The 20,826-nt window shown below is 46.2% G+C and overlaps 1 protein-coding gene across 1 annotated transcript in view; it reads left to right on the top strand.

Moving 5' to 3' along the window:
• Nucleotides 1-19,593, top strand: part of RAMP1 (receptor activity modifying protein 1) — a 62,262-nt gene extending 42,669 nt beyond the window's left edge. Inside the window, exon 3 of the mRNA XM_083154510.1 lies at nucleotides 16,393-19,593. Within this exon, the coding sequence (XP_083010636.1) occupies nucleotides 16,393-16,648 (256 nt within the window). The 3' untranslated portion in view covers nucleotides 16,649-19,593. The remainder of the gene's footprint in view (nucleotides 1-16,392) is intronic.
• The last annotated feature ends 1,233 nt before the right edge of the window (nucleotides 19,594-20,826 follow it).

Genomic DNA, 20,826 nt, shown 5'->3' with positions numbered 1-20,826 from the left:
TTGGCAATGAGCATGTAGATAAGCAGCACTTATGTGGCATAATTTTTAATAGGCATGGTGTTTGGCATAATACATAATGGACATAATAGCGTGTAACTTAACGTGTAATGGACATTATGGTGTAAATGTTTAATGCGAGCCTTTGGTGGACAATGTCCCTGTTTATGAAGCGTATTGTGAATTTTGGCTTAATCTGTGTGGCATTATGTGAATTCTGGCTCAATCCATGTGGCATTATGTGAATTTTGTCTCAATCCATTTGTGGCATTATGTGAATTTTGTCTCAATCCGTGTGGCATTATGTAAATTCTGGCTCAATCCATGTGGCATTATGTGAATTTTGACACAATCCATGTGGCATTATGTGAATTTTGGCTCATTCCATTTGGCATCATGTGTAAGGGGCAAGTATAATAGGGTGTAGTATTTTGTTGCATAATGTGTAGAAGTTGTATATGGTGTGGTACACTACACTCAAGGACACGCCCCCTGTTGAGTGGCCACACCCCTTTTCTGGAGCGCGCCTTCGGCGCGAGCACAATTACATCCTTCACATTTGTCACCATGGTGGGCCTGCGTACTTTAACTGCCAAGGCCTATTTTTATTCCAATTCCCACCCTCTCTCTGCCACTCTCTTAGCATGTACACTGGCACCACTAAGACTGCCCCTCCCCCACCTAAACCCTCTTTTATCATGGTGCCCCCCCTGTCATTTTATCCTGGATCCGCCCCTGAATGAAGGTAAGACCTAAAAATTGACACTTATTGCTAGTCTTGGGGATGGATTTGGAGCGTGGCTCCCCTTGGGTTGTGTAACCGAGTTGCTTTCGGGGTGGCACACCCTAACATTTATTTAGCACTATTTATTTTTCACTAATATTATACTTTCTGTAGCACTACACATTTTAACCTCTAGCTCTACCTTTAACACACTTATATCTTTGTTTTTTCACTAGTGTGTTGCCCTGGGATGACTGGCTTATGCTGGCCTTTTTGGGGTTCGGCGCCCCAGATTTTAACTTAGTATTAGGGACCCACCAGAAATGAGGTCGCCGTGAAGCTGGTTGGTGGGCCAATTAATATATCAAGAACCTCTATTATTGATTGATTGATTGATTAATAATTTGAGTCTGATATACTGTATCCAAATAAATATACATATATTTCTTCTTCTCCCTTTGGGCTTCTGTAAGAGCTGTGAGTGAATATAACCTCCCTGCGTATTTCTGTAATGATGGGTTGTATAAGTAACTCTCAGGAACAGATCAGCAGTGAGCTATTGCCTCAGTTGTTGTGACAGGACTGTCAGCTGTAAGAATGGCCCAGTGTCACATAACATGCTCTATAGGGTTGCCATTACTTCTCCAGGCTGTCACTCATGATACAATGCTTGTTTTTCACTGGAAGGGAATCAGACACTATTATGCGGATATACAGTGAGGCAGTGATTATAGAGTCAAATACATGTGAATGATATGTGCAGTCTTTGCAGTATTATCCAGTTATCTTACACTTTCAGTGTTTTATCTCACACTGGTTCTGTGGTTCTGTATAATGTCAATTTAGGAACATTTTATAATGGAACAGGTCATCATAAGGCATCAAATAGTGTCACAGTACAATAGGGAGGGTAGGTGTGGCTCAAAGCCAGGGCTGAATCTCTAAGCCAGGGCAATGCTGGGCACTTGATGCTGTCTGGGATTCTCCAGAAGACTCTGTCCACTTTGCCACCAACAGCCTACTCTGCAGCCCATCTGCTCCTCCTCTGCAGTCCTGTCTGCTCCTCCTCCACAGGCTTATCTGCTCCTCTTCTGCAGGCCTGTCTGCTCCTCTTCTGCAGGGCTGTCTGCTCCTCCTCTGCCGGCTTGTCTGGTCCTACTGTGCAGGCTTCTCTGCTCCCCTTCTGCATGTCTGTCTGCTCCTTTCCAAGCCTGTTTGTGCCTCCTCTGCAGCCCATCTGCTCCTCCTCAGCAGGCCTGTCTGCTCCTCCTCCGCAGGCCTGTCTGCTCCTCCTCCGCAGGTCTGTCTGCTCCTCCTCTGCATGCCTGTCTGCTCCTCTTCTGCAGGGCTGTCTGCTCCTCCTCTGCTGGCTTGTCTGGTCCTCCTGTGCAGGCTTGTCTGCTACCCCTTCTGCAGGTCTGTCTGCTCCTTTTCAAGCCTGTTTGTGCCTCCTCTGCAGCCCATCTGCTCCTCCTCAGCAGGCCTATCTGCTCCTCCTCCGCAGGCCTGTCTGCTCCTCCTCCTCCGCAGTCCTGTCTGCTCCTCCTCTGCAGGCCTGTCTACTCCTCTTCTGCAGGCTTCTCTGTTCCTCTTCTGCAGGCCTATCTGCTCATCTTCTGCAGGGCTGACTGGTCCTCCTCTGCAGGCCGGTCTGCTCCTCCTGTACAGGCTTGTCTGCTCCTCCTCTGCAGGCCTGTCTGCTCCCCTTCTGCAGATCTGTCTGCTCCTCCTCCACAGGCATGTCTGCTCCTCCTCTGCAGGCCTGTCTGCTCCTCCTCCGCAGGCCTGTCTGCTCCTCCTCTGTAGGCCTGGTTGTTCCTCCTCTGCTGGCCTGTCTGCTCCTCCTCTGCAGCCCATCTGCTATTCCTCTGCAGGGCTGTCTGCTCCGCTGATCCTCCTCAGCAGGTCTGTCTGCTCTTTACAGAATGCATCTGTGGGTTAGGGAACCACCACACAGAACAACATAAGGTGGTGATTCAAGAGCAGCAGGGGTAGATACCTGGTTCAGGGCCAATGGTGGCGAGAAGGTTACATGTCCATTGGTGGGAGGCCTTGGGTGCTTCACAGCTTACAGTACCTGGAGCTTTGTCAAGTATGGGAATGGGGTATATGACTATCTTATTAGTATATTTTGTAAGGGGGGGATGCACATGGGCTACCTCTGTTACATATAATCAGTGTGTGTGTGTGTGTGTGTGTGAGGGGGGGGGGGGGGCTCTGTATGGAGTTTCCCAAGCCCACAATAATCCTTCATGGATCAATTCAGAGCCAGGTTGTGGTGGAAAAGCGTATCCTATCTGCAGGGAAGGGTTCCCTTGCTTAGCCACTTCACTACTAGCTGTATGTGGGCAACTTGAGACTCGGGTATATCGCTGCTTCGTCATTTGTCCTAAAGATTTATAGATGTGTGGCCAGGTTAACACTCTTCTGCCCTCTGCCAGCATGTGTGTGTGTGTGTGTGCATGTGTGTGCATGTGTGCATGTGTGTGTGTGTGTATATGTGTGTGTGTTAAATTGCCTCATGGGTAGTAAAGGAATTTCTTGCCCCGGGCTCCACTCGGTCTAGAACCAGCCCCAGGGAGGGGTCCAGGAGCTTTGATTGTGATAACATATACAGCGAATATCCAGGGTAAGCAGAATAGTATCTGGGATGGCATGGATAAATCATTCTCTCTTTACTGGGCAACCTCTAAGATCCCTTCGACTACAAATGCCAGTTAACCAATTGCTCTCAGTCCACACAGACATCTAATCTGGTCGTTCCAAATAAATGATTCCTGCTGCTCATCTCAGCTTTCGCTCATTCACCCCTGTTCATTCAAAACACCGAACAAATGTCTTCTGACATCCAGTTCCCCTCTCACGTTGTGCATCTCACTTTGCAACAGCTGGTTGGGTCAACCGCAGGGTGTGGGAAGGGTCTTAACTTGGAGACTGTATTATGAGCACCTGTGAAGTGGTGTCAATGTACGACTGCAGCAGTGCTCAATAAACCAAGAGAAAATTCAAACCGTGAGAAGGATGTACCCCTAAAACGTCTCACAGATATAATAATTACCATCATCATCATCATCACTTTTATTATATAGAAATTAAACTTATGTTTGTTGTAACTCGGTAACGGCCAAACCTTTAAATTGATTGACTTGACAATTAGCATAAGAATAGTCCTGGGTTAGAACATAGGCTGTGTGTCTTCCCCGCCGCTCTCACACACATGTCCATTTTTAGGTACTTGGTGTACCACCTGGAATGCACATGTGCAGCTTGGAAGCCACCATGCACAGCATGCAACAGGGAGGTCTGTAGTGCAAGAGATACCCCTTTACACCAAAAATCCTGGATCCGACCTGGCATTTGGAACACGGATCCAAGCCAGGTCGGATTCGGGATTTGCACCATTTACACTGCGGTACCTACCCGCAGTGTAGACGGAGGCAACGCTTGTAGATGGCATCATTCCCAAGCGCCAGGACCGTGATCACCCCCTGTCGGGACCGCCGATCTCTGCGTTGGGGCAAGCCCATCACCAAGGTAAGCTGCTGGGCTGCCCCCAGCCCCCGTGCACCCCCCAGGCCCTGTCCACGAGGTGAATGGATGCCGCACACAGAGTACAGCAGACAGCAGCAGAGGCTGTGTGCACCCCCCCCCCCCCCCCCAATCCAAGCTGAGGACGCTGCGGTCCGGAGGTTGGGCTTTCCCCATTGATGTAAACAGGAGCGTACCCGTTTACACTGCCCTCAACCCAGGTCCTAGCCGTGTTCAACCCAGGTCAGGACCTGGGTAGAAGTCCCATGTAAAGGGACACGGGTAGACCCATTTACACTGCCGCTGACCTGGGTCTGAACCTGAACCAGGTTTTTACGGCGGTGTAAAAGGGGTGTTAGTTTGTATCTTATACCCCTTTCACACCAGCCAAAATTCTCATGTTGGACCCGGAAAGTTTTCTGGGATTTCAACCCTGCTAGTTAGGAGGTTTGCTCCCGCAACCAGCCCGGGTTACTGGCTAGTGTGAAAGGAACTTACCCGGGTCCGGGTAGCAAGTGGCAGGGTCCAGGCAGCGGGTGGTGGGGTCCGGGGTCCAGACTGCAGGATCCAGGCAGCGGCGGCTGCGCACTTGTAGATCTATTTGCCGGGCGGGACGTGCTGCATGATTTGAAAACATATTGAAAAGGCTGGCTGGAAGCTCTCAGCCAATCAGCATCCGGCCAGTCTTTTAAAAATGTTTTCAAATACAATTTCAGCAGCACTTCCCACCCCGCTGCCCGGCAAATAGCGCTACAAGCACCCAGCCGCCGCTGGCCGGATCCCGCAGTCTGGACCTCGCTGCCCGCCACCCGCTGCCCAGACCCAGCTGCCCCCTCACACTAGAAAATGCAGAGACTAGGCCGGTGTGAAAGGGGCCAACCCGGGAATGTCCCTGCTTGAGCCCTGGACTGTATTCCCATGTAAGCGCCTGCATTTTTTGGTGTGAAAGGGGTATTAGAGATAATATGGTAAAGTTAAAGTATCAGTGAGATCTTAAGCTCAAGTAAAAAATATTTACAAAACCCGCAGGTTTACGGTAATTACCACATAACATCAGAATAGAGTAGCTGCACATTGGAAAAGCCACAATGTTTGCAGCTTATAATATGTCAGTGTCTTGGGGCAGAATGTGTAGGAGTGTGCTACTGTACAATAATCATATCATATGTCTAATGATTTCTACTCATTATAGATAATCTTCAGCCATAATACTGTCTGAGACCAATATTCATAACGGCTGCTAGACCTCACAATGCTGACAACGTGAAAGCGGCTGCACATTACAAGGAAATCCCTAGGAGAGTATTTTTTTAGAAAACCTGCTGACGCAGTCCCGGTACTTGCAGCTCCTTAGCACTGCTGTCTGTTACATTGGGTTACAGACGTGTGCAGGCAACCTATAGGAGTTTAGTTTCCAAAACAAAAATGACTCAGCCTGGGGCTAGGGGAGTACACATGTCTCCTGTGGGGGGCTCCAGTCCATTCCCACACTGCTCCAGTACAAACTAGTGACATCTGTCTTACAAGAGTGTCAACATCAACAACACAAATCTGCAGGACACTAGGAAATACTATGTGTGTGGCTGCACTGCCATAGCCATCACTAACCCTATAATGCTGTCTGTGTTGCTGCACTGCCATAGCCATCACTAACCCTATAATGCTGTCTGTGTTGCTGCACTGCCATAGCCATCACTAACCCTATAATGCTGTCTGTGTTGCTGCACTGCCATAGCCATCACTAACCCTATAATGCTGTCTGTGTGGCTGCACTGCCATAGCCATCATTAACCCTATAATGCTGTCTGTGTGGCTGCACTGCTATAGCCATCACTAACCCTATAATGCTGTCTGTGTGGCTGCACTGCCATAAGCCCTCATTAACCCTATAATGCTGTGTGTGGCTGAACTGCCATAAGCCATCATTAACCCTATAATACGGTATGTTTACTGCACTGCCATAAGCCCTTATTAACCCTATAATGCTGTCTGTGTGCTGCACTGCTATAGGCTCTCAGTAACCCTATAATGCTGTCTGTGTGCTGCATTGCTATAAGCCCTCAGTAACGCTCTAATGCTGTCTGTGTGCTGCATTGCTATAAGCCCTAAGTAACCCTATAATGCTGTCTGTGTGCTGCACTGCACTGCTGTAAGCCCTCAGTAACGCTCTAATGCTGTCTGTGTGCTGCACTGCTATAAGCCCTCAGTAACCCTATAATGCTGTCTGTGTGCTGCACTGCACTGCTATAAGCCCTCAGTAACGCTCTAATGCTGTCTGTGTGCTGCATTGCTATAAGCCCTCAGTAACCCTATAATGCTGTCTGTGTGCTGCACTGCTATAAGCCCTCAGTAACCCTATAATGCTGTCTGTGTGCTGCACTGCACTGCTATAAGCCCTCAGTAACGCTCTAATGCTGTCTGTGTGCTGCATTGCTATAAGCCCTCAGTAACCCTATAATGCTGTCTGTGTGCTGCACTGCACTGCTGTAAGCCCTCAGTAACGCTCTAATGCTGTCTGTGTGCTGCACTGCTATAAGCCCTCAGTAACCCTATAATGCTGTCTGTGTGCTGCACTGCACTGCTATAAGCCCTCAGTAACGCTCTAATGCTGTCTGTGTGCTGCATTGCTATAAGCCCTCAGTAACCCTATAATGCTGTCTGTGTGCTGCACTGCATTGCTATAAGCCCTCAGTAACCCTATAATGCTGTCTGTGTGCTGCATTGCTATAAGCCCTCAGTAACCCTATAATGCTGTCTGTGTGCTGCACTGCATTGCTATAAGCCCTCAGTAACCCTATAATGCTCTCTGTGTGCTGCATTGCTATAAGCCCTCAGTAACCCTATAATGCTGTCTGTGTGCTGCATTGCTATAAGCCCTCAGTAACCCTATAATGCTGTCTGTGTGCTGCATTGCTATAAGCCCTCAGTAACCCTATAATGCTGTCTGTGTGCTGCATTGCTATAAGCCCTCAGTAACCCTATAATGCTGTCTGTGTGCTGCATTGCTATAAGCCCTCAGTAACCCTATAATGCTGTCTGTGTGCTGCACTGCACTGCACTGCTATAAGCCCTCAGTAACCCTATAATGCTGTCTGTGTGCTGCACTGCTATTAACCCTATAATGCTGTCTGTGTGCTGCACTGCTATAATCCCTTATTAACCCTAGCCAGTCCAGACGTATTTATACAGATGCCCCCTATTTGCCAAATGATAATGTAATGATCAGAGCTCTGCTTCCAGCTGTTGATAACACTGATCACAGCCGGGCTGGCGGTGGCAGGAGGCCGCCGGCAGTAGCCCTGTGGTAGGGATGGACATCGGAAGCCAACCATCAAATGATGGCAGTGCTTCCACCATTGAAACTTTCGATGCGATGGTAACTAACCATCGAATCAAAAGTATTCGATGGTGAAAACTAGTTATATGACTAGTGCATGCGCAAAAGCCTGTATTGCCATTTGTAAGGTAGTAATTGAGTTTGGTGGCAGGGCCCAGGCTCTGAGCAACATATTACTTTATCATTGGACATTGTGTGTATAATATACATATATAATATTCACACAATGCCCAATGATGAAGTAGTATAATAATTTTGTACACATTATTAACACTTTAACAGCAAGTAATCAAAATGTAATAAAATTAGATAAATTGTAAACTAACTCGCTTTAGGTTTCACTATTTTTCCAGATAGGAAAATGTCTATTTATTAAGGCAAGTGTAACTACACACACACACAAATAAGGGAGATGACGGTGTAGTGGTCATCACATCATTTATATGGTGAGATAAATATTGCAATGAGCAGGGCTGGCTCTACCATTAGGCAGCTGCCTAGGGTGCCAGGATCTGTGGGGGCACCACTATAATGCTACACACTAGGCGATTCTAGCTTCCATCGTCAGCTATATGGTCGCTCAGTGACCATATTGCCGGTGATACCTAGCGACCTTCGCCGTGTGTGCGCTCCCACCGCAGCCCAGCGATGGTCGCTGGTCGCAGGAACTTGCTAGAATCGCTGGTCCCCAGTAAAATACTGATAACCAGCAATTCGGTCACTGAGCGACCAATCGCTAGCGACAAGGTCACGTAATATAAAAAATAGTTCACTTTATATAAAAACAGTTAAGGTGCCCCTACACTGAGGCGATTTGGTCCGATTGTGGCCAATTGCGACCAATCGACCCCTTAAATCGGACCAAATCGCCTCTCCCTGACATGCTGTTGGGTCCCGTGCGCATCGGACCCGACCAGGTGCTCAGACCGGCAGGCAGCCACCCGTTCCTCCTGGCGGTGAGGCGGGTGGGAAGCAGGGATGCATGCAATCTATCACAACGGATCGCATGCGTTCCTGCCGCCGGGAAGGTCCCTGCAGCCTGCAGGCTGTCCTGTGTCCGTACACTGCTGCGAGACGTCACAGCAGTGTATGGGCACCTTTATCTTGGTTCATTCCACTGGTACCCCAGGACTGCGTATATTGTTCCTCACTATCTCACTATATTCACAGAAACAGACAATCTCTGACCAACACTTCACTGATGATCATATATATGATCATGCTGCCTGGTAATACTAATGCAGCTTATTAATGAGTGTTGTATGTGACTGACATTCACAAATATCTGTAGCTAGTTGTATTGTGTACCTATTATTATTATTGTAGCTTGCCTGTGCTGGTATAACATTCAGTGACGTCTCCTCCTCTCTGAATCCTCCAGAGCTCAGTGTGTCTGTGAAATTTGCTGCTGTTTGAGTGACTGGTGCTGCAGGGTGAGGTTTGTGCTCTGATTGGCTCTCTGAGTCAGGGAGAGCCAATCAGAACTAGCAGTGGGCCCTGTTGCCTAGCAGCTACAGCAACCATAGAGAGGGAGAGGGAGGGAAGCAGAGAGAAAGTCAGACAGCCTCCAACGAACCTAGGAAGTTTCCCTGACACAGACACAGCAGCCAGGGGAGGCATAGCTTTTGGGAATTACAAAAAATAAGCCACCATCGGTACACCATCGAATGATTAGCATTCGATGGTGACAAACATCGGAAGGTCACCATTAAATGGTAAAAACACTAACATCGAAAGAAAAACATCGATGTTTCCGAAACATCGACCATCGATGTCCATCCCTACCCTGTGGTCATGTCCGCTCCCGGTCCGCAGACACAATCTGCCGCACTCTGCAGTGAGCTGTGCATGCAGGATTATAGATAGACTCGGTGTGAACCTACCACACGAGGGTTATAATGAGCTACACACTGACTGTACCCAGACATCTACTGATTGTCCAACTCTCCTACATGCACTTTTTGTTTATCCATTTAATTGGGGTGATGATAGTGTTCCCATAAAGCGGCATTTTATCTTATTGCTATTTTCTCTCCTTTTTTTGGATTGTAACATCCAGATCCCATCCAGTATTGTGGATCAGGGGTCCTGTGTGACCAGTCTGTACAGCTGTGCTAGCAGAGACGCCATAGGGATTACCGGCAGTTGCTGTCTCTGTCTATGATACAGCACAGGACACAGGGCATTTACTTCCCTAGGCTGGTACTTTGTGGGGGGTCCAAATGTGTCCCTCATCAGCCTGTGCGTGGGTGCTTTAATCACATATGCCCACCCCTGTTCCACCGACCGCTGTGACTAATATTCCTCACCAGCTGGTCCTGCTTAGTTATCTACAGGATGCTTTCATTTGGTCTACAGCATGATGGTAGACAGTCATTAGGTCGACACCATTAGGTCAACATGGATCTAGGTCGACATAGGAAAAGGTCAACATGGTTGGTTCTAGGTCGAAAGGTCATTAGTTTGACAGGTCGTTAGTTCGACAGGTCATTAGTTCAACAGTGTCTAGTTCGACAGTCTGGGGTTTTTCACTATTTTTTCAACCGACATGTGCCAACAGGTGGTATTTCATGCCCTACCATCCACAAGGGCGTGGTGTGAGAATAAAATAGGGGAAATGCCTGCGGTTTCTGGGGCACTCCTAGAAAACACTACATTACTGGCTCCAATGGGTCGCAGGGTGTCAATCACCCTGTGTACGGACAGAGAAGGCTAGCCTTCACTAGATCCAGTCGTACAGATAGCTCACATACCGCACGCACGATGGTCTGAATCAGGCATATAGCCAGGGTTTGTCTACCCTCCCGAAATGGCCCTCAAAAATCAGGTCCCCCTCACGGCCCCCCCAGACAGGCGGGACACCCTCCCAGATTCTGGGGCCCTACACTCCCCCCCCCCCCCCCCTGATTGCGGCGTCCTCCTCCTGACTGCGGCATTTAAATACCACAATCCGCGGGTCTCCTAGGAGGGGGCGGGGCTAAAATGTCTTAATCGCATCATTTTAGCCCCGCCCAATTCATGAAGATCTGCAAATTAGGCTATTTTACGACCTGGGCGGCACTTGAAGATGTCACACTCAAGCCCCGCCCCCAAAGTGCTGCTGAAAGTCTCCTCTCTCCCGTATAGGAGACTAAAAAAGTAGGCAACCCTTCCCATAGCACCTGTGTTCAAGTCTCAGATGCAGAACAGGCTAATTGCCACGCATTCATGAGCACTTTGTTGTCATGCATATAACGCACCTTGGGCCTTATTCACACCTGATCGTTAATCCCTTTGAGCACCGAGTGCATTTGTCAAAACAGGTGCGAAAATTTCCTTATAATGACCTGTAACGTTACCTTATATAGGAAATACAATCTTTTTTTTTTACACAACATATTTTATTTGAATTTATATAACAAATGTGAGCGACGCTGGCATTTTTAGCAGATCCCTCACAGAGATGTTGGCGCCTCAAAGGGTTATGGCAGATTTTTGGTGCAAAGAAAAAAAATCTGCATTAAACGTACCGCTCTCGAGTGCATGGAGAGAACCATAGATTCTAGCACTTAACGCAACATTTCTATGTTCCGGCACTTTACTGGCAAAATACAGAAAAAAATCTAATCAGCGTCAAACCTGCAGGTTGACCCACGCAGTAAACATTTAGGGTAATGAAATCTGCCCCCTGGACTGATATCCGCAGTTACAGTACATGGTATATTACATTCTACCAACGCTCTGTAGTGTATGGTGATAGAACCTTGCTGGCTCTTCTCTTATTTGCAAAGTAATTAGGAATATGAATTAGTAGGAGATAGGGCAGAGGTGTCTGATAAGCAGAGAGCACCCACGGTGCATAGCAACCCATTTTGTGTCTCGATAAAGATAAAATAAGCGCGCGTGATATTTACTCTCCCATCCAGACCGGAACAGAAGCGGATGGGCACCTATTACGTAGGACAGGTTAAGTAAAGGGGGGGGGGGGGGCACAATCTAGCTTAAAACTCAATTTCTGCAACCTTGTAATCTTTTATTTTACTTGAAACTAAATTGTTTCCACGGAACATTCACGTTTAAATCGCAACGGAATCTGCTGCGCTATATAAGACACTGTAAATAAACACATTTACCAGCGCTGTACTACCAACAGTTCTGGAAATCTGCTGCTCTGTACCCTCCACTCATATTATTTAATATAGGTATGTCCAGGTTTTCCTCAGCTCAACCATCACTCTTTGGCCAGTATTCAATGCCTCAGATTCGCCGTTTTTTTTCAGTGAATCTGGCAATTCGCTGGGTTTACGGCGAATTTTCACTTAGAAAAAACAATTCTCCCTATTCAATGGAGGCAATTCGCCACAAATGAACAGCGAATGTCTGCCGATTCGCCGTAAATGATTCTCCACAATTCGCCTGTGATTTTCAATGGGGTTTTTAGTGGAATTCGCCGACAGTGTATTCAATGCTCAAATGGAGAACTGCTTTCTCCACTGATTTTCGCCATGATTCTCCATTTAGCATTCGGCAGCTTTTTTAGGTGAACTGTAATGTGATCTTTTAAAATAAAGGCTTTTTTAATTTTTTTTTGGTGTCAAAAAATCAGTCATTTAATTATTTGAAGAGTCTTGCTATTTCTTTTACTGGACAAGGATCACATAAATATATTTTTAATTTTAAAATATTTTTTTTAAACGTACCATATGCAGGGGGGGGGGGGTTTGCTGGTGACATTACATATGCTGTGCTGTGGATTATATTACATATTGCAGGGGGGGCCCCGCAGATTTCACATGAGGGCTGCAGGGACCCCTGCCTGCTGGTGGGTGGCATGCAGCGGGGTGGCAGCGCAGGGTTCAGTAGCGCTAGTGGGCAGGGGGGATCAGTGTGTGCCCTCTGCCTGGCAGTGCCAGTGCCACAACCTGGAACCATCAGGCTGCCACTGACAGCAGCAGGGGGGATACAGGGGGAGAAGCAGCATATACACCCAGAGCATATCACAGAACAGGGCACAAATTGCGCTCATCTGGTGCCGGCCACTCACCGTTCTGAGCGCTGACAAACTCCACAGCAAGATACCCGATTATCAGCAGAGGCTGCCTGGGAGGGCATGCAGCAGGACTGTAGGAGTCTCGCGACGTGTGTGTAGTTTCCCCTGCAGGTTATCTCTCCCCCCCCTCACTCTCCAGCATCGGTACATCGGGGAGCTGGAGTCAGGAGTCCCGGCAGGGGGATGTGAGGACTGGTGTGCTGGCGGGGGAGCGCTCTGATGTCGCAGGAAGCGCTGACAGGCTGAGGACGGGGACGGGTCCAGCAGCAGCAGACCTTGCTCCGGCAGCCACAGCGCGGTGATAGCAGATGTCAGCGCTGGGACTGCTGGAGCCGGAGGTCTGCTGCTGCTGGACCCGTCCCTGTCCTCAGGCTGTGCGGGGCTCCTGGCAGCATCAGCGTGCTCCCCCGCTCAATCCCCTGGCCGCAGCAGCAGGGGAGAAAGCCAGGGAGAGAGCCGACTGGCATTCACCGCAGGGGGTAATTATCGCCGTCAGGGGCTGAGAGCCCCTGACGCGTTGAATACAGGGGACGGGCGGCTGCCGGCGAATCTCCCAGCAGGGAGATTCCAAGGCGAAAGGGCAGCGAATCCTACACAGGATTCGCTGCCACCCACGACCCCCGGCCATTGAATACTGGCCTTTGTCTACCTGCAGTATTCCTTTATTTTGTCCATTGTTTTCACCTCTGTCCTCCCCCCTAGTCTCCTACATCTTCTCTCTTCCTTCCTGTCCTCTCCTCTGCTGTTACCCCACTTTCAGTCACCTCTGTCTCACCATGGGCGGGAACTCTAACATCCAAACTCACTTATCGTCCGGGGTCCAATTGTGATGACAAATTGACATTTGAGTGGTTTAATTACTGTCTCTATTTCAAACTAAATGGACTACAGTAATGAAGTTCCTCCACTGGGTGCCGGACGGGGTCCCGATAGGCATTTACCCGACGTTGGGATCCCGACTGTCACTGACAGCCGGGTTCCTGATGGCCACCTGCTATTTCCCCTCGTGGGGGTCCACGACCCCCATAGAGGGAGAGTAGAATAGGTGGCGAGCGCAACGAGCCACCGTGCCCGCAGCGTGGCGAGCAAAGCGAGCCTGCAAGGGGCTTTGTTGTGCTCACCATGCTGTCTGAGTCCGGCCAGTCGGGATCCCGACATCGGGCTAATGACTGTCGGGATCCCTATAACACACCCCCTCCACTGATGACCACCACAGCACAACAACTCACAACACTTTTTTTAGCTTAAGGTTTTGTGCATGGGAGTGGGGTAGTGCTGCAGCTTCCCCTACTGTATCTGCCAATGTGACAATGATTAATGGTGCTGAGCATGGGGAGCCAAGGTACACTGACTGCACAAGTGTGCAGTGCATTACTGGGATTTGACTAAGTCCCATGACACTTTGCACCAGAGGGCAGAGGCTTAGATGTTTGTGCTGAGCTCTGATTGGTGGAGCTCATTACATGCTTCTTAGCCCATGGAGGACAGCAGCAGCAGCCTAGTCATGGGAGGGTTTTTAACCAGAGGCAGCACTGGGACTGTGAGGTCTCCTACAGAGTAAGGTGAAGAGGGATAAACACAGGCTTTTCATGTGGTATGTATTTGTGTGTATGTGTATGTGTATGTGTATGTGTATGTGTATGTGTATGTGTATGTATGTATGTATGTATGTATGTATGTATATATATATATATATATATATATATATATCCCCTGCAGTTACCCATTGACCAAGTTTATACTGCCTTTACTCTGTGTTTTGACAGTGTAATATTCTTCGATGCAGTTTGCGGCCAGTAATGACAAGTGCAAGGGGGCCCCCTGTCTAAAGTGCCCCTGCCCCCTACCCCCCCCCCCCCCCCCCCCCAAAGGCTTAATCTGGCAATGCTCATGTATGGTGTATGTAGTAAAATGGAAATTTCCTTTTAAATACACCATATGATGCCCCAACTACACTGTACACATTTGGGCATGATCTTTTACTGTAATATTTCTGTAGACTGCAATTTATCTACTCAATAAGCGTTATTTACAGCATTATTTACAAAGGTTGTGCCTACAAATGATGTCTGACTCTGCTCCTTGGTAAATGAATGAGTTAGTTTGCACAGTTCCCTCCTCATTTATAGATTTCTTCCTCTCATGTAAATCTTGCATTGCTTGAATGAGTCGGTAGGAATAATTGAAGGCAATTGAGCAGAGGTGTAACTCTGGGAGGCAATGAAATATGAAATATATATGTGTTCTCTCTCTCTCTCTCTCTATGAATGAATAGTATTGAGAGGCGATAGTCATCATCAAGAGTTCTGGAGGGAGTTATAATATATCCGTAATTATGTGGAGGATGATGAGGATTAATATTTATTTAGCACCAGCATTTCCGATTGTGCTTTACAAAAAAAAAATGCCATAAAATGTCATACAGTAGTCTTTCCTGATGTTACAGCGTTTCTTGATGACAGTGTTTCCTAATATTAGTGTTTCCTGGTGTTAGTGAATGCTCATGTTACCTGGTTGTGATTTACTGTATGCTATCACAGTATTTCTCATATTAGTGCACACTGATGTTACCTGTTTCCTCATGTTAGTGTATACAGATATTACAGTGCACCTGAGGTTAGTTTATACTGACGTTAGTTTATATAGATGTTACAGTGATGTTAGTGGATACTGATATTGCAGTGTTCTTGTATACTGGTGTTATGGTATTCCAAATGTTGGTACATACTGATATTATTGTGTTCCTGGTATTAATGTAAACTGATGTTAGTGTATAGTGATGTAACAGTGCTCATGATGTTAGTATATATGGATGTTACAGTGTTTCTGATGTTAGTATTAACCGATGTGTGGTGTATATTCATGTTAGTGTTCCTGATGTTAGTTTATATTGATGTTAGAGCAGTGGTTGCCAAACTTTTTTGAATCACGGCGCCCCTGAGTATCAGAATTTTTTTCATGGCACCCCTAGGGCAAAAGTGTCTCATTGCTAAAATCATAAAAAATATTAAATTGAGTAAATTGTGTTTATATCTCATCCCTAGTGTCAGTTATGTGATAATGGACAGGATTCACTTCTGCTTGTCCACATTTTGCCTATTACATTAGTCATACTGTACATATTTTTTAATGGTAATGGACCACCAACCCAGGGCACCCCTGCAAGTCTTGCAAGGCACCCCAGGGTGCCACGGCACACAGTTTGGGAACCACTGTGTTAAAGGGTTATATGGGTTCCTGATGTTAGTATATACTGCTGTTACAGTGTTTCTTATGTTAGTATATACTGATGTGTGTAGTGTATATTGACGTTAGTGTTCCTGAATGTTAGAGGGTACACTGATGTTAGTGTATACTGATGTTAGTTTATACTGATGTTACTGATGTTAGTTTATACTGATGTTACAGTTATATACTGATGCTATAGTGTTCGTGATATTAGTATATACACTGATGTTACAGTGTTTCTGATGTTAGTATATACTGATGTTACAGTGTTACTGATGATAGCATTATTGATATTAGTGTATACTGATTTTACTGATGTTACAGTGCTACTGATGTTAGTGTATATTGATATTAGTGTATACTGATTTTACAGTGCTACTGATGTTAGTGTATATTGATGTTAGTGTATATACTGATGTTACAGTGTTACTGATGATAGCTTTACTGATATTAGTGTATACTGATGTTAGTGTTCCTGATGTTACTCTATGCTGATATTACAGTGTACAGTTGATTCATTATCTTTCCGTTTGTTTTTCTCTCCTCTAGGATCTATGGCGATGTCACTAATTGTACCATCCTGCTGGCCGAAGTTCAGGGCTGCTTCTGGCCAAACCACCGAGTGGATGATTTCTTCACAAATATCCATATAAAGTACTTCAAGAACTGTGCCCTCACCGGTCGCCTCCCAGCTGACCCACCCTTCCCCATACTCTGTTCCTTCATCTTTTTTCCTGTCCTAATAACACTTCTCATGACGGGATTGGTTGTATGGAGGAGCAAGCGCAGTGAAGGAATAGTTTGATGGCAATAAAGGCTGCAGGTCCTCGGAACCCCTGCCTAGAGATTACATGCAGACTGATGGAAGACTCATCCAGCATCTCTAATTCTACACACTGTTTGGAGTGTTAGCCTTCAGAAGAAAACTCATTAGTAATAAGCCTTCTAGAAATATGATATATGGCTGCCTTTACATCCTAATGGGACATTTATTACTGTGCTGGAACACATGGAAGACTGGTGCTCCGGCATATGACTAAATACCTGCATAGACTGTGGAAGCCCAAGCATTCGAGGTCCTCAGAGATGGCTCCCATGCTGGAACATAACATGGAGCTAAAGAGACACAGAATATGAGACTGGCACTGGCCAAACAGAAGTGGGATAAAGAACGACCCGTAACTGCTGACCTGCTTGAGCAGCAGTCACGTTGCTCATATGTATGGCATTTATGTATGAAAGAGAAAGGTCCTCACAGATTTCTCCAGCTTAAAAGATAGTTCTAACCAAAACTGAAATGTGAGTTCTGAATGGCCTATACTGAGGGCAACTCAGTCCCAGATGTCCAATTAACAGGGATCTATGATGCAGACTATGAGATGAGTCTTCGGACTTCTATTGTGTGCCTGTAGCTTCCTTGCACGTTCTGATCAGCGGACACCAATCTGCTTGTCAAAATCAGAGTAGGTTCCAGAAGTGGGCCTGCAACTCAGTCCAAAATTCAAATAGGGGAGCCACACCAACTGTCACCCAAACTGCTGCCAAACACCGTCGGCCATGAGTCATGACACTCTGGCAGTTGGTGTGGCTCCTCTATTTGAATTTTGTACTATGCTGCAGCCCCTACTCCGGAGCCTCCAATGGTAAAAATGCTTCCTGACACCCAGTATATTTTGAAGGAGCATACAGGCTCAGCTGGAGCATGGTCACCTAAGTCACCTTGAGACCACCATACAGCCTAAATACTAGGAGCCCAGGCAAGTATATTGGGGGACTTGGTATTACTTACTATAGTCTTGCCAAAACGAAAAACAGGCATCTGTTGATCAGAATCCTTCCTGGTGTTTAGAATTGTTCAGTATTACTATACGTAGCAGAAGGTTTCTCTTTGGGCAGAATATCATTCTCTACAACAGTATGTGGTCATACTCATTTATTGGGACATCTAGGAACGTGGCACCCTTCACGTTTGCACACATAATGTGGCTTGTCTTTTTTTCAAGCAACAAAGTGGATGAGCCCCAAGCCTGTACAAACAAGATACTATCTTTACAACGGTGTATCACATTATTTTATGTATAACAATAGTTTTAAGCGAAGCAAAGAAGTTATCTATTTTGTATAGGTGAAAATCGCCAAAAAACTCTATTTTTATTGTTTTTTTTTGTTTTCTTGGAATAAATGTATTTATATAGTTTCATGGCAACTGTCACTTCTTTTCATTGAGCGTTTTCCCGTATATTTACCAAAAGTCAAGCAGTTATGGATAAGGATTCTTCTTTTCCCAAAGGAAATCTGGTAATATCCCAATATTGCAAGCACAAGATAGAGGTTTCTTTAATACAAGAGCCCTATATAAGTACATTGACAAATAGCAGTGTATGTAATGGTCCTCAAACCTCAACACTACTTACTGTAGATTTTTTTATGTTGTAGTGGAGGGGATCATTTATCATTGAGTGATAAAACTCGTTGTGATTGGTAAAACTTGTGTATGATAAATGATGCACCAGCCAATCAGCTTCTAACTGTCACATGTTTGAAAAATGACTGGCGGGAGTTGATTGGCTGGAACAACATTTATCATACGCAATTGGGGAGTTTTATCATTCACAATTCATCGCTCCTTGATTAATTCTCCCTGATTATGATTTGGAAGTAAAGCAAAAAAAAAAAAGCAACTTTGTGTCTGGGGCGCAAATACATTTATATTTTTTTGTGTGCAGGGTAAATAGTGGCTGCTTTTGTATGTAGCTCTTACAAATATTACATACATTTATTTTTACACTGCAATTTAGATTTCAGTTTGGATGAACCCCTCCCAAATCTAACTCTCTGCACGTTACATCTGCCCCACCTGCAGTGCAGCATGCTTTTGCTTGCTTTTTTGCTTAACTTCTAAATTAGAATCAGGCGATTGTTGTATAAGCAGATTGCAGTGAGTACAGGGCTCCGGACAGAGGGAAAAGCCTGCAAGTGACTTGGAATAAGGCCCTTCATAGCTGCGTGGTTCTACCAAGGTGTAAAGTTGGTTTTATTTTGCTTTGCATGTGATAAAAAACCATCCCACGCAATCCCCCAGATAAGTGCCTCAACCACACAAGTTTGTGAATAAGTAGCTATTTTATAGAAGTTATAGGACTTACAGGGTGTATCACGCACACACACACACACAGCAATTTATTGTCATGCCCAAAAAATTGGGTCATTATTAAATGTTTAATTTCCCTGATTTCCCAACGGATCGATGATCATCGCTGGTCGACGATCATTGGATCCAGTTGGCGGAATGTCAGTGTCGGGGAATCAGGGCATTACAGTGGCTGATATATGAAGTCCTTAGGCAGACACTTCTCAGTACCTCCACTATGAAGTCTGCGCAGGCTGCGGTAGTTTCATTGAGAAGGGCTGCCACATGGGTATACACAGGAGTGGAGGTTGCACTGGAATGCGATTGGTGGGTAAGAACTACTTGCAAAGTGCATAGTCAGGGCCGGTTCTAGACCATGTGGAGCCCAGGGCAAAAATTACATTTTCCATCACACCACCAAAAATGAACATCTCAGGCTAATGTTTATAGGAATGAGAGGCTTCTAGAAGGAACAGGTCTATGAGTATTACACATACCGGCGGTTATGTGACGCTGACTTCTGGGGCAGAGCTGCTGTCATTCACCATTCCGGTGAATATATTTCCAAGATCCCTACCTTTATTCCCTACACGTCCCTGTTGTGCCTAAACCTAACTCCGCCCCCCCCCCCCCCCAGCCTAACTTATGTTGACATTCTGAGAATGTTGTCATTTTGCCTGTCGACATTCTGACAATGTCAACATGCCGCACTATGATATACCTCCCGTGAGTCAGGACATATTGTAGCACACTCTAGTGTCCTATGAAATATTGGTGAGTGTAAGACATAGAGTATTCAAGTGATCAATGTTCAATTCATAAACCATTATGTGACCTTTTTACAATACAGAAAATCTCTAATGACCAGATTACGATGGACACAGCAGATTGGTCTCTCTCAGAGGCGGGAAATACCATTTGTATAGAGGGTACTTTGGGCTGAGGACTAAGGGGCCCACTGCTGACCAGACCAGCAGCTTGTACCCCTGTCATCCACTGGTGTGGGGCCCAAATTATACTCTTCCACCCAGGCCCACCACTCACAAGTTCCACCACTTGTCTCTCTATTCCACTGGTCTCCCCCACCCCTGACCACACTACCTTCTCTCCAGTCTATCCCACGCAGTATACAGTAGTCCTGCACCTGCTGTAGATCCTTTCTGCCCCCCTTCCCCCTCATACTCCTGCATTCCCCGAATGAAACCATTGGGTCAATGCAATGTCATGTGGTTTCACTTTCCATGCATCTCTGTTCCAGCCTTTTTTGAGATGTCTTCTCTAAGATCCAGAATGAATCAGGGGAGAGGGTGGCATCCCGTAACCGCTATCTTACTAGCTGCACCTGGTACGAGGATTTTATGCCTAGGTCCTTCTTTATCAATAAGGTTCTTAATAGGAAAGGCTTTAGTGCTAAAACAAAAGCCTACACCCAAAGGTAAGGGTTTGCGCCCAAGAGGAAGGTACCTAAAACCTGAGTCCAGTAAGGTGGACGCTGAGGTTTCAAGTTCACTCATCATTCTGTCTTGCTAAATGCCCTCATTCCACCACTACACAGTCCCCTTCCCCAGAAGCAGGCACAGACCGATTCATCCTGCATTACCCCAGGGGCATCACACATAGACAATTTATAAATACAACAACAGAAACAAAATCTCACATTTTTAATGCGAATGCTGTATTTTTTATTAAGCAGTGCTGGCATTTTGTAAAGGTTTTCCCTGACTTGATTTTGTAGTAAGCCATTGTATACATTTTTCTACAATGTGTTCTATAAACTTTTTGCTCTTACTTTGTATAATAAATGTTTTTTTCCCCCTTTGTACTGAACTCTATTTTATATAATATATTGCTTG

The sequence above is a fragment of the Crinia signifera genome, chromosome 7 (assembly GCF_055691185.1).
Source record: "Crinia signifera chromosome 7, ASM5569118v1, whole genome shotgun sequence".
Taxonomy (NCBI): Eukaryota; Metazoa; Chordata; class Amphibia; order Anura; family Myobatrachidae; genus Crinia; species Crinia signifera.
Note: the sequence above shows the minus strand (reverse complement) of the source record. Positions and strands in the feature narration are given on the sequence as shown.